The sequence below is a fragment of the Coturnix japonica genome, chromosome 1, assembly GCF_054131305.1.
Source record: "Coturnix japonica strain WE chromosome 1, WE-NBRP24, whole genome shotgun sequence".
Classification (NCBI taxonomy): domain Eukaryota; kingdom Metazoa; phylum Chordata; class Aves; order Galliformes; family Phasianidae; genus Coturnix; species Coturnix japonica.
This window is the reverse complement of record NC_140663.1, coordinates 165,552,393-165,566,058: the sequence shown is the minus strand read 5'-3', so window position 1 is coordinate 165,566,058 and position 13,666 is coordinate 165,552,393. Positions and strand designations below refer to the sequence as shown.

General features: G+C 39.9%; 1 protein-coding gene across 4 annotated transcripts in view; it reads right to left on the bottom strand.

Annotated features, from left to right (window-relative positions):
• The window catches only part of PDGFD (platelet derived growth factor D), a 130,960-nt gene that overhangs the window by 13,716 nt on the left and 103,578 nt on the right, over positions 1 to 13,666 (bottom strand). For all 4 annotated transcript variants that reach the window (XM_015852243.3, XM_032442181.2, XM_032442180.2 and 1 more), the window contains 2 exons: positions 12,209 to 12,410; positions 2,272 to 2,486 (listed from right to left, as the gene is read on the bottom strand). In XM_015852243.3, the coding sequence (XP_015707729.3) occupies positions 2,272 to 2,486; positions 12,209 to 12,410 (417 nt within the window). The remainder of the gene's footprint in view (positions 1 to 2,271; positions 2,487 to 12,208; positions 12,411 to 13,666) is intronic.

The window sequence follows — 13,666 nt, the reverse complement described above, 5'->3', positions numbered from 1 at the left end:
TGTCTCCACTGATGTATGGTTTGCGCTTCTATTTATCTTTTCTGCACCTGCTTGCATATTTCTAAGCACCAACAGTCAGAATCCATACAAGTAGCCCACCTGTTTATCTGAGCCACAGTAAATGCTTGCTGTGCTATTCTGTTCACATCTGCTTCTGCAGAATACAGTCACTTGCTTTTTTTCTCACCATGTCTGCAACAAACAAACGTTTTCCTGAACCTCTTCACAATGATTCACCGCTCGACCTTTAGTCCAGCATCCATTCTCTATTTCCCCCTCTGCTCCTCTCACAAACAGTGGTATATAAATAAATAGTCAAGACTGCTTCTCCCAATGCTTGCTGTTTTTCTAAATTGCATTTATAAGTAGTTTCACAGGTCTGCTGTAAACCCTTGCAGCCTTCCATGCTGTGAAAGTACTTTATCTGCTGCATTATCAGTCATTTTTGACACTCTCTGTTCAGCCCCTTCCAAACTAATCATACATGAAGTAATGTTTCATCCCCATGCCGGGATACCCACAGATATTCACTTCTCATGTAGCAAACTGCTCATCTCTTCCACCTCTTGGCTTTTTAGCTAATCCATGACTGATCGTGTCTGATAGACTGTCAGACCTCTGAAGGAGGTGCCAGGCCTTTCAGCATTGCTGTATAATGCTGTGGTGCTGTATGAATATTCATTCATATGTAAAACATTCATGATTCATTTTATCAGCTTGCAGTCATCTAGGTGTCCTATGCTTTTAATTTTTTATTTTTTTTCCAATTCACTTTTCTACCAATGAGATAAGGCTTTTTGCTCCGTGATTACCAGGGTCATCCCCTTCATCTTGCTTAAAATTAGATAAAATATTAATTATTCTCTAGACCCAGCTGATATGAAGTAAGCCATACGCTGCAGCTAATGGTGAGAAAAAATACCTTACTTGGAAAATAACCACACTGTTCACAGCAAGGCAAAAGGTCTGACCCTAAACAGCCTCTGGATAGTTCAGCCCGTTTCTCCAAAGTTAAAGCCTTATGAGCACACATCACCTCCAGATTAAATGTCATAGAATCACAGAATCATAGAATGAATGACTTAGGTTGGAAGGGAACTTTATGATCATCTAGTTTCAACTCTCCTGCCATGGGCAGGGTTGCCCATGCCCACGTCCATAAAGTTCCCCTTAACATGAGACTTAAGTAGCAACTCAGGCTCTTAAAAGAAGTATGTGTTTAAAACTAAGTCAGCATGGCATAGGGGTGCTTGCTTTCAGACACTGTCAGTCTCATACCAAGTAACCTTCCTAGATATGTTCACTTTGGTGAACATTGTTTATGTCTGGTTTTGAAAATGTTGATTCAGAGGCAAAAAATAATCTCCCCAACAAAGGGAACTTGTTTTTTCTTGTTTTGCTACAAATAAATATTGTGGACTTTTTTTCTCATTCAGAATTTTGCATTAAAAAAATGCTGAGTGGGAAAAAAAACCAATAAAACTAAGGCTGAAAATTCAACTCTCCTACAGGCAATAAATCTGCAAGGGAAGAGAGTTTACAAACAGCTTAATTTTCATTTCCTACTGTGACCATAAGTTTAAGAGACACAGCATAAACCAAAAGGACGCACAGTCAAAAGCCTCAAGGAACAGAGATCTCTGTTACTAAGAAGTATTTTCACTGGTATGTGGCTGAATCGGTCCTTCATTGAGAAAATCAGTCCAATGTAAGCCTAACTCACTGGGTTTATGTGGTAGCATCCGTGTAGAGAGATGGAAGAAGATATCTCCATCTTCTAAGTTAATTTACCTGTAAATGTGCGTTAACATCTCTTCCTAGCACATATAAACCTCCTCCCACCCTGCTCTGCCAGCATCTCCAAATATAAATCCCCATTGGATTGTTTGCATTTGTTGTAGTCCCATCGCCGGTTGCAGCAGATGTGAATGTGCTCCATGAGGTATCGAATAGGGCTCCAACACAGAATACAAAAGCAATGTTAAGACTAAATCTAGGCCCCATCTCTGCGTGACGTGAACCTGTCTGGAAGCCCAGGCAGATCTCTCTCCTCAGGAAGGACACTGATCATGGTGGGTATTCACGGACACATCCTGGCCTCTCCCAGACAACAGCATTTCTGCCTGTCAGTGAAGTTTTGGCCTGCTTCACAATGCAGACACAACATGGCAATTAACACAGCATCACACACAGGACTGAGAAAAGCCTTCAGAGTTCACATAAACAAATCAATAAACCAAACAAGTACTAAAGGAAAGAAAATAAAAGTACCTCGTGATATTTTTTCACTGTTTTCCCAGACACGCATGTGCAGGATTTCCAATTTGAAGTCCCACAGCCACAATTTCCTCCACAGCGCTGGACAAGGAGGCAGCGAGGGAAGAAAACAGCATTTGTCAGCTTCAGTTCTTCCCTTAAATTGACAGAGTAGTTTCTCGGAGTGCAGCTATAGCGCTTCACATCATCATTCAGCCTGTCCAGGTCAACTGTAATGCAAAAGGGGCTTCATTAATAAGGTCTAAATGGGACGTTGTCCCAGTTCATACTGCTCCCTGGGCAGCCAGTAACACAGTGATGCGCTCCTTGTTGGGAAATACATGAAGTATAGCAGTGATTTCTGAATGGGTAAGCATAAACCCACCCATTTTAAATCATTACAGGTGGCCATCCTGGCTCTCATCCTGCCCACAGTGACTCCCGCACACAGGACTCACACAGACTATAAAGGCGATAAGAGAGCTTGTAATAAAACATGGGCCTGAAAGCTCAAGGCTAGTTATTTTATTTGCTGTGTCACTGACCTGCTGGGTGACAGATTCCACCTCTGCCACTCTCTTCCCTGATTATACCCTATTTAGCTGAAGTTCTTTTTATTCTGGGCACAATATTTTGCCCAAAGGGCAAACACTTTACAGCAGGCTCTTCCTATGGCCTGCAGATAAACACATCTGTAGAGCGATCCATCCCTTCCTCAGAAGGGCCGCTAAGACAGGCCGCTAAGACTCCTTGCTATCCTCAATTCCCTGTCTGTGCTGGTCGTGGATTGAGTCTGAATACTTCACTTTTAGATGCCTAAATCAATCTAAGCAATATTAATTTTAGCTTTTAAGTGCTACTATAACAGGCATACAAATAAATACAATTAAAACTAATGAGCTTCCCTGAATGCCAGTGGTTGGTTGATGTTTAAATGCCTGTTATTTCCGTGAGATATGTCATGCAAACAAGCAGTAAAGCCAACCATAAAAATAACTTATAGACTATCCACTGTGAGTTTAAGGGCTGTTTCTAAACTTTATCTTGCAAAGCTAAAATAAAATGTAAAAAACAACTTCTATAAATCCATTTTCCACAACTGTGACACAGTTAAAAGTAACACACTCAATTAATTTCATTTCCATAAATTTCCTGATTTATCTTTCCATTCTTTTCTATCTTTCTTCTTTTCTGTGGGATCCTGTCCACCAACAAAGTGTTTAAGACCTTATTAATTCTTTCAGGATTGGAGGATATGAGAGCCTGTGTTAAAAAGTGAGATCCTCCAGATTGAAACTAAGAACCAGAAAGAAAATAAAACACATTTTGAACTCATGAAGCTTGAAAGCTGGAGAATTCAGCTCTTTTGTTTTAAATTAAAGTCTTCAAATTTCAGGAAAAAATGGGCATCATAAACATCTTAATACCATATAATTAAACTTATGAACTTCTTAAAAAAATGAGACAGGTTGCACTGAGAAGATAAATTAAGCTGGACAAAGATTAATAACGTAACATGATTGGAGGGCACACAAGACAAAAAAAAATCCCCTCTCAGTATTTGCTAACATTGACATGAAGCAGAAATTGTTCAGATAAGTACTGAGGTAACATACAGATTTTCACGGGCATGTTGAATAGCTCAGCATCCCCTTTGGTACTGAGCATACCTGCACTGTGTTATGAACATGAAAACCTTCAAAAAAAGACAGAAGCACTGCAGCTCTTCATTCCATTTGTGATTCAGTCCTTGTCACAGAGTTAATCGTGGAAAAAGCTGTGATTTGTAAATATCATGCACCTTCACATTCTGGCCTTGAGGTACTCATTGGTTCATAGCAGATATGCAAGAGGCAAAGGTGCATAAATGTCATGAGCACTGCTACAAAAAATCATAGCAGCTCCACTTTCCAATATGTTATCTCACTCAAAGGGAATTTTGCAGATAAATTGTGATTTTATAGCAATTGTGATGCATCTCACTGTGAAATCTCAGTGGTTATGTCCAGAGATCTTGCATCTCTCCAGAAGAGGTATAGATCATCCTCCTGATACAAGCACAAAATCAATGGGGCTGCTGGTACATGCCCACAATGGAAGAAAAATACATCCCAAATGTCTACAGCCAGGACTTAGAAGACCAGAGAATATTGATTTTTTTGTTTTAACGGCTGATATTTTGTTCTCCACTGTCATTCTTCAAAGCCACCCCTTCTCACTTCAGCTTCCAAGGGTAATCCTCATAGGGAAGTGTTTCCCACTCATCTAAATGTTCTCATCAGGACCTCTGCCAGATCAGCTTTGCTTGCTGATAGGTGGCATCTATCTGCCTCATATTTGTTTCAGCTGATTGACACAAAGAAAGTAAGCGATGGAAAAAAAAAAGAGAGCAGAAAATATTCTGCCTTCAAGATTAACTGGATTTCTTGAGAGGAAAGCCCATAGCCTCCACAATCTGCACTGCAGCAAACCAGAGGCAGAGATGCCGATACAAGCAGGATGCTGCTGGGGGAGGCTGCCTGTGGATGCAGATGGCATTTGTGGATGGTGCAGCTCTAGACTGCTATAGCACAAATACTCAGAACTTTAATTCAGCATTGATCACCATGCCCTCTGTTGAGGTAGTAAAACAAGCTACGCTTCCGGCAAGAGCCAGGTCATTAGGGAGGGCCCAGACCCAAGTGGCATCAAGTGGCATCTCTGTGCAGGTGGAGATGTCCAGAGGACTGAACAAAATGTGCTCTATCACAGGCAGAATTTTCCCTCAGGCTCAACTGTTCTTAACCCTACACTGAGCTGATACCTATTGTCACAGCTGTTGTAATCAGCACAGGAATGAGTCTTTGTAATGAGACTGGCAGAGAGGGAAAGCATTTAAAGGACCAGGGTGAGGGTCCTTCCTGCAGAGAGCATTATATCTATTGCAGTGGCACACATATTAGCCTCAGTACTTAAGCTGCTCAGTTCAAATGGCAAGGGGTGACCAGGCAAACTGGAGGAAAGGCTTTGCTCAGTAGTGTGCAAAAGCCCAGTTTTGATGACTTTCAGAAGTCTTTGCAGTCTCTTAGGCTGCAGCTGAGTCAGTACTGTGGAGAGCTGTTGACTTGCTTGAAGCATAGGAGGGAATAACCAGATAATTAGGATAACTTTTGCTCTATGCAACATGAAAAAATCAGCTATTTTTGATGAGAGCTCAAAGCTTTCAACAGATGCATTTTTTCAGGAATTCCAAAATCAACCAGTGGAAAAATACATGATTTTTAGCCTATTTTTCCAGGTGAAAAATTTCCAGTAAACTACATGAATTCTCCCTGATTTAATATTCCCAGCATTCTGGAAATGACTTCTCTGTAGTCAAGACCCCAAAATGGACAGTTTTCATTTAAGATGTGAAGTCCCTTTGGTATATCACATCTCAGGCTCAGACTGAAATGGACAAAGTCCATGGTGGAAAGGTCCTATTGCAGTGGTGCTGAAATTATACAAATAATCATAAGCAGAGAAGGAAAGGTTAAATAACAGGTTGAAGACATACATACAAAAAGTCTCCTGGAGGCAAACCCCATCTTTTTGGCTTTGATCTACCAAAATCCTGTGCTTGGTGGGACAAGGTGACTGTGCAACATCTGTGAGCAGCATGTAGTGGTTGTATCATGCTGACACCCACCAACAGATCCCACTGCCTGATTAGCTTTAGACCATGGTTTGCAACCCCCTTTACAAAAAGAAAAATAAAAAATGAAAAAGAAAAAAAAAATCACATTTTCCTCTGAACCGCTCTCTCTGCTGGAAGCTTTGATATGCATTTTTTTCCCTGACTTGGGATTGTTCTACTGTCTGGAGCTTTTCTATTTCCTCATCCATATAACAATGAGATTTTACAGTACAGTCAGTTTCATGCATCTCTTCACTGCTGTGACTAAAACATAACCGAGCCTTGGCATGAGTGGTGTGAAATCCTGCTGCTTTACTTATCAAGAATTAAAACCACTAGTGTCCTTAATTTAAAACTACAACAAAAAGGCTCTGTAGACTGGATGCAAATAACTTCAAAGTGTTATTACAAAATGTCTGCATCAGAGATTCAATTTGAAGGCAAGTCAGGCATAAAAAGATGCAGTGGAACAGTAAGATGGATACTTGGGGTACAGCGTTTCCTCCTTCCTTTCCCTTCAGACTTACACTTAACCCCATTCTCATTTCTGACAGCACTAAAGTATGTGCTTACATTGAAACACTGATCCTAATGAGAGTTAAGCACTGAAATCAGAGACCACAGAGAGCTAATACCATGTCTTATTTAGAACGGACAGCTTTAAAGACTGTAGAGGAGAGAAACCCTGTGCTGCTGGTCACTGATTAATTCTAAAAAGACAGGCAGTCTGTTAAGGTTTCTGTTAACACAGTAAGGGTTCCAAACTAATGGTCCTAACATACTCCTATCTCAACGTTTTAACTCTTTTTTCATGCATCAGCCACAGACTGGAGCTGATGTGTAAAGGGATGGCAGGTCCCTCATCACAGTGTTCCTATTCCGTTTGTCAAGGCCATCTCCAAACTAAGCAGCTGCAGACCAGTCAGGCTAACTGTGGTAAAATGAAAGAGTGATTCTATCTGAAAACCATGTCCAGGCACTTGAAAGAGAAGAGGGTGACTGGAAACAGCCAGCATAGGTTTGCCAGGGGCAAACTGTGACCAACCAACCTGAAAACCTGCTCTGGTGAGATGATTGTCTGGTTGGAGGAGGGGAAAGCAGAAGGTGTTGCCTACCTTGATCTTAGTAACATTTTTGACACAGTAATATACAGCATCCTTAAAGCCAAACTGCTGAGATATAAGAAGTTAGGTGGAATACAAATTGGGTAGATAATCAGAAGTACAAGGGAACTTGACCAAGGAATCAGCAATTGCCAAGTGCAGCTGTTGCCTGGTTATTACAGGTGTTCCCCAAGTTCCCCAAGCCCAGGTCTATATTGCTAAAGATCTTCACTGGAAATCCTCAGCTTGTTTGCCAGTGCCATTCAGTTATAGAAAATTGTCCTTGTGCAGCAGAATTGTCTTTCAGAGGAATCTCAGCAGGCTAAAGAAATACGCAGGCAAGAACCCCATGAGGTTCAGGGACAGCAAATGGAAATTCCTGCACCTGACTTGGAATAACCTCATGTATCAGTCCAGACCAGTAACACCCCGGCTAAGCAGCAGCATTGCAGATAAAGATTTGGCATCCTAGTAGGCAGCAGGCTGAACATGAATCAGCTGTTTGCCCTTGCAGAAAGTGAATGCTCCCCTTCATTAAGCTATTGTGAAGCTGCAGCTAGAGTACTATGTTCGGTTTTGAGCTCCTTCAACAATAGAGAAGGATCAACAAACTTGGAATATAGTGAACAGGATGGTCCACAACAGCCACAGTGAAGCAGAGGAACTGGGTTTGTTTATTCTGGAGACTGGAGACTACGAATGGGGGTTCTCATATCTCTAGCTATCTCAAAGAGGCTACAAGGAGGATGGAACCATACACTTCTTCACAGTGCACAGCAAAAAGACAAAGGGCAAATATCAGAAGTTGTAGCGAGTCTGACTTTAGTTTATTATGAAAGCAATATGGATGTGTGGAACTAACTAGACTTTGGGATGACAGTCTGCACTATACCATGTTGACAACAGGCCACCTTAAGCATCATCTGTTTATATATACAGAATATAATGCTTAGGATTTCAAAGACATCAGTCTGCCTAATTTTCATTGTGGGATATACCCACATTGCACTGGAAAATAGAGAAGGGATGGCCCATCCCCTCACTGTCCTCCCCATGCAGAAATCTGCATTTTCCTGGGTCTTCTGCCAGAGGTAAGCAAACCACTGCCAATTCTTCTAAAATTTCTAACTCCTGTTCTCTTTTTGTCAGCTAAAGAGATGTGCATATGCAAGAGGCCTGCACTCATTAACTTGCTCCTGCTCATATTTTGTGCATCAGAACGTGGTGGAACTGCTTAGTGCTGTGACCAGTGTGCCATGCAGTGACCCAGAGCTCACTTCCAGATCCATGAATGTCTTGTACCCCTTATGTCCAGCATTTGTACTCCCCTGCGTGCGTCAGCTGTGTCAGGTAGTGCAGAATCACTGTATGAATGGTCAGAGAAATTCAGAGCAGCTATAGCTGCCTGCAGCTATGATGAAGTTGAACTTGAAATGGAAAAATCAGTCCCCAGTATATAGCAAACAGTTAAATCTTCCACTGGTTTAATTACTAGAATACACTAACATTGACGATATAATTCTTTTTCATACAGGGTGTTGATCAAACCCTGGGTTTTTCAGTCTTCAAAATATGGTCAAGGGTAATCAGCATTCCCCTGCATTGCTTAATGATACTGCAATAAGCAGTTTGTTAAATATACCTGAAAACTCTGGGAGCTGCCCAAATCTTTCTCTTGGGAGCTGGGAAAAGATGCTGTGATTTGGACTTAATTCAGAACCACAATGCCAAGATGAACCTTCTCAATATGGAAACTATTATTTCAGAAGAAAGAGAGATCAGAATTTCAGTGGGACTGTAATTGTCTGCATGAAACAAGGTTCACAATATATGGGCCTATTATAGACTGGCAAACTGATTATCAGCTGTGGTGTGGGTCAAGTAGCAAAAGCAGGCCAAACCATCCCTGTCATAAATGGACATAGCTTCACTGAAATCAATGGAATTGAACAGCTTATTCCAGTGATAAATAATATGCTGCAAGTTTCACTAGCTTTTAAAAAGGGTTTAATAAGAAAAGCTTTCACTGCAATGACTTACAATAACGCCATGAAAAGCATGAGGGAAAATCTCATTTGTTACAGGGGAGGAAGAATGTGAATGTAGATATGAATTATGCTGTGAGATGAAAGAATGTGGGCTATTTGCATGCAACAGACACCTTGGCTCCCAGCTGAAGAAGAAAGGAAGAATTGTACTGTTTTTTTTTTTTTTAGCGGAGGGAATACTTTGTATTAGCAGCTACTCTAGGAGATATTCCATCTACTCAGGATATTCACATGTGCCACGAGCGAGGTCTGGTGCACTGAAACTTGCTGGCTGCAATCCCAGAACCTTTCAAGGAAGTGTACATGGTTATCTGCATTAATTTATTGGCCACTGTTTGTAAACTCCTGAGAAATGACATTCTTGCGTTCAAACTTTGTTTAACTTCTTGCTAGAGCATTGCAACAGTGATAATTGCAAGGTAATGTTAAGGACATGGCGCTACTTGATATTGGGAACCTGCTTGGCAATGGATGGCAGAAATGTTCCACTAAGACTTGTGGTCTCATCTTGCTACTCTCCTTCTAAAGAACAGTTTGGAAGCGCTAGCAATTGTTCATGTATTTAACCTGAAAGTCGCCACTGTAGACAGATGTTATTACAAGAACATCCCACATGATTAATTTCTTCTGATAGCCAAAGGCTTCTTGCATCCTGTTTCTCAAAAAGAACATGATCTAAGGCAGGTGTAGTCTTGATCATTACCAGAATGAACCCACATATGTTATGAAGTCTATTTCTGAGAAGCATGCGTTTCTAAAGATGACTCCTTTCTTTATGTAGACATCATTCTATGATTAGGTACTGAATTGTTTCTCTTACCAAATTACTGACACTTAGGTTAGCTACAACATATTGGTGTAAAGTAAAAGGAATTATTTAAGGGAAGTACTTTGATAGGACCTGATTTTTTAAGAGTCGAGAATAAGCCTAAGACTGTAGATGACCCTGCCTTCCGCAGGGAGGTTGGATTAGGCAATCTCTTGATGCATTTCCCACTTCATCTAAACTATGATCCTGTTAGTTTCAGCTTTATTTCCTTAATGTCGATTCTTATCTCCGTGGAATACTGAATGGAAAATTAAGAAAAAATACTTAGAAGATGACATTTAAATGTCATTTATTACATATTCCTGTCATCAGAATTGTCATTCAGCAATGCCCACTCTTAAACTAACTCAATTTTCGGGCACAATTTGATATGAGTAAAGAGTTTGATAGGAGTAAAATCATAAGAGATTCATTTATATAATTTATACATATTCTGAAAGTACTGTGAAAGACAAGCAGAGATTACATCAAATTTTTCTAATCTGCTCCATAGTTGTTCTGACAAAGGATAAGGAATAAAACCCAAGCTGGAAGCAGAAACAGAAACGATAGATATCTGAAATAAAGGATGATTTAATCTATTGCTCTCTTTGCTGCAAGGTTATCTCAGCATCTATAAACATTCCCCAGAGATCTACAGTGTTTGTGTTTAAAATATACCAAGCAGTTCCAATTTAAAGACTTGTTAAAACTATTCCCTGTTCCTGACATCATCCAAGAACAACTCTTTAATCTTCTCAACAGTTTATGACTAAATAAAAATTCTTAACTGATTTTTTTTTTTAAGAAGTTGGTTGTGCTGAGGCACTTTTGTGCAGTGGGCTGCTAACACTCATGGAGTTTGGCCTTTACTTCGAAGACAAAAGGAAGAAAAAAAAAAAAACTGTTACGAAACTTTTTTTTTGGTGCTTATTTCTGTAGCCAAAACAAAATAAATCTTAACAAAACAAACCAAGAAGAATTAAAATAATAACTAGAAAAATCTTCAGATTTTTACAAAGTTTTGTAAGACAAGATAAATTACATTTATACCAAATGAAAAAACCTTTATAGATCTGAATTTTATGAGCAGTACCAGAAGATCAAATTGATGCCTGCGTCCAACGTGATCAGCCCACATAAAGCAGCAAATGCTATTTGGTATGTTTGAGGTCGTGTATATGTATGGGGTACAGAGTCACATACGCTCTAAAAATCAAATGAAATTTGGAGAGCAGAACAAGTTTTATAATTATCTTCTATTAAAAATTAAAACAAGACCTTTAGTTTCTTTTGGATGTGTGTCTTCAGAGCTGAATCCAGCCTCCCTGTTTCAAAGACCCCTAAATGAGATCAAAGTGATTTCAGAAATGATGGAGTTGCGGTCAGGTGACATATCACAGAACACAGGGTGTTGTGATTGTCTGAAATTTTTGATGAGCTAATGTGGAATTAAGTAAGGTGATCCAGCTTTCAATAGATGGATGCTCAGGGCTTTATCATAGGTTTCTTTGAAATGCTGAGCCAAAAAACAGAGACGGTCACTGCATTTTAAGAGATGCAGCCTAAATCGGCTGCACAACTAATACCCTGTATGAGTTTGCAATCATTCTGCTGCACCAAGGTCAACAGAGCCAACAACTTCACCACTTACACTCAGAATAGTGTGGCCACATGTAAACTACCCATCAGGAATGTATTTGGCTTCTGTCAACTCCTGATTCACGCCCAGCAGTGATGTGGGAGGATGACAAAAACTAAGCAGAGACCATGCTGACAATTTAAGTGATTCCCAATAGTACTTTTTTATTGTTATGGGTTTGATAGCTTATCTTCTCTTTACTTCACCATTTGGTGGATTATTTGAACTAACAGAAGGAAACAAGAAACATAACCCAGAAATGTGTTCTTTGCTCAATTACAGACAAAGATGTTAAGCCATAGTAATGTTTGCTGGCAACATAATGAAAAACAGTGAGATGCTCACATCCTAAAAAAACAGCTGCACATACAGGTGTCTGCAGCAGATGCCTCCCTAAGCACAATGTGATAAAAGTGATTATTTCTCACTCAACGAAGAACAATCCCAAACAGGGTATTTAACTGAGGATGATAGTGCAGGTAATTAGGAGCCCCATGCCTTACACATAAAGTAATGTTTAAGAGAGTGAAGCTGAGAACCATCTGTACTTTACACATGGGTCTATGTTTGAGTTTGAGAGCAGTTGTGGGCAGTTTTCAACCTGATTTCTCAGGACATGAACAAAGGACATTTCTAAGAGAAGCAAAGGAAAAGCCTGTTTTTCCCACAAAAGCTGTACTTTGTGCTTCTTCCTACCTTTGGACTTCCTGTCATGGTAGCTCCTGCCTCGATAATGGTGACCACTTTCTGAGTACAAATTCTCGAGATCTTCTTTCCAGGATTCTGGATTAAAGTGTTTAAGCAGATCTTCCACGGTGTCAAATGCAGCAATGGTCTGATCCAGGGCTTCTGCTGTGAGCGTAGGGTCGGTCACTGATGGAGAGGGATAGGAGACCCCCTAAGAGTGACATACATCTCAGTGTACTTGAAAAATTACACCACCGTACAAAACAATTAACAACAGTCCTATTTCATTACTGACTGAAACAGTTACTTTGGGCCATCTTTTGAAGTCCTTAGCTGGGTCAGGCTGTGTTATGATGTGTTTTATTCTGTGAGGAGAAGAGACACCATACTCCCATTGAAATCCAGGAGGAGACGTGGGGAGGGACAGTACTGCTGGACCGACCACTTACACTGTCCTACAAGGGGATGGTGGTTTGCCCATGTGCCAAGACATAAGGCAAATGCCTTTTGAAACCACTGAGATGGCCATGACCGCAGCACAGAGGTGCTTTACAGTGCTGGGGTGATGCCTTCACTGTTTTGCCAGCTCTGTTGGCAAATCTGTAAGAGGCAGTTCAGAAACTGCAGCAGAAAAAGACAAAGACAACAACTCCTTTAGATTTGCTGCTCTCCACCCCCCTGGCCACTTCAGACTACAAATATGGCTCAGTTAAGACTTGAAAAGATGGCTTTTTGTTCCCAAGAATTATATGTTATGAAATACTGATGAATGCTAATTCTTCCATTCTTATACAAAAAATAAAAAAATAAAAATAAAATATGCTTAAAGAAATGAAAACATGATATTTGGATCTGGGTAATGTAATAATGAATATTAGGATTACCAACATAGTGTTATCCTCACAATAATGTAATAATACCGCATAGAATATTATTTGTAAGCAGGAAGGGCCAAGTACCGCTTTCTGAGCATATCTGTCTCCTGTTACATTTGTGTCAAAATTTGTCTTTATAGAAAGACTGCAATTATTTCATTTTTACTGGAATTAATTTAAGCTTTTTTCTTAACTGTGATTTACAAACACAGTATTCAGAACGCTGATCCCATGTTTCTCCTTGTCTAAGGACAGCACCTTATAATATCTGTGTAAAATACACAAAAGAAAATCTAGTTGTTTTTCTCCAATAAATCACATAATAGAACACAAGAGTTTTGTTTGGATTTTTGTTTTTTTAAGTCAAATTATTGGGGCAAAGCTCTGGAAATGAAGAAACTCTTCCGAAAACTCAGCTCTAAAGCAATGTAGTAGAAACATGACATTTAAAATTAATGGTCCCCCCCAAATAATTTTTTGCCTGATCTCCCAAGAAAATACATATGTTAAACCATTAACCTTCATGATTACCTTCACTCAGTTGAGTAGTAATGAAAGGCTCATCGTATCTCATATGTTACTCATATGTTTG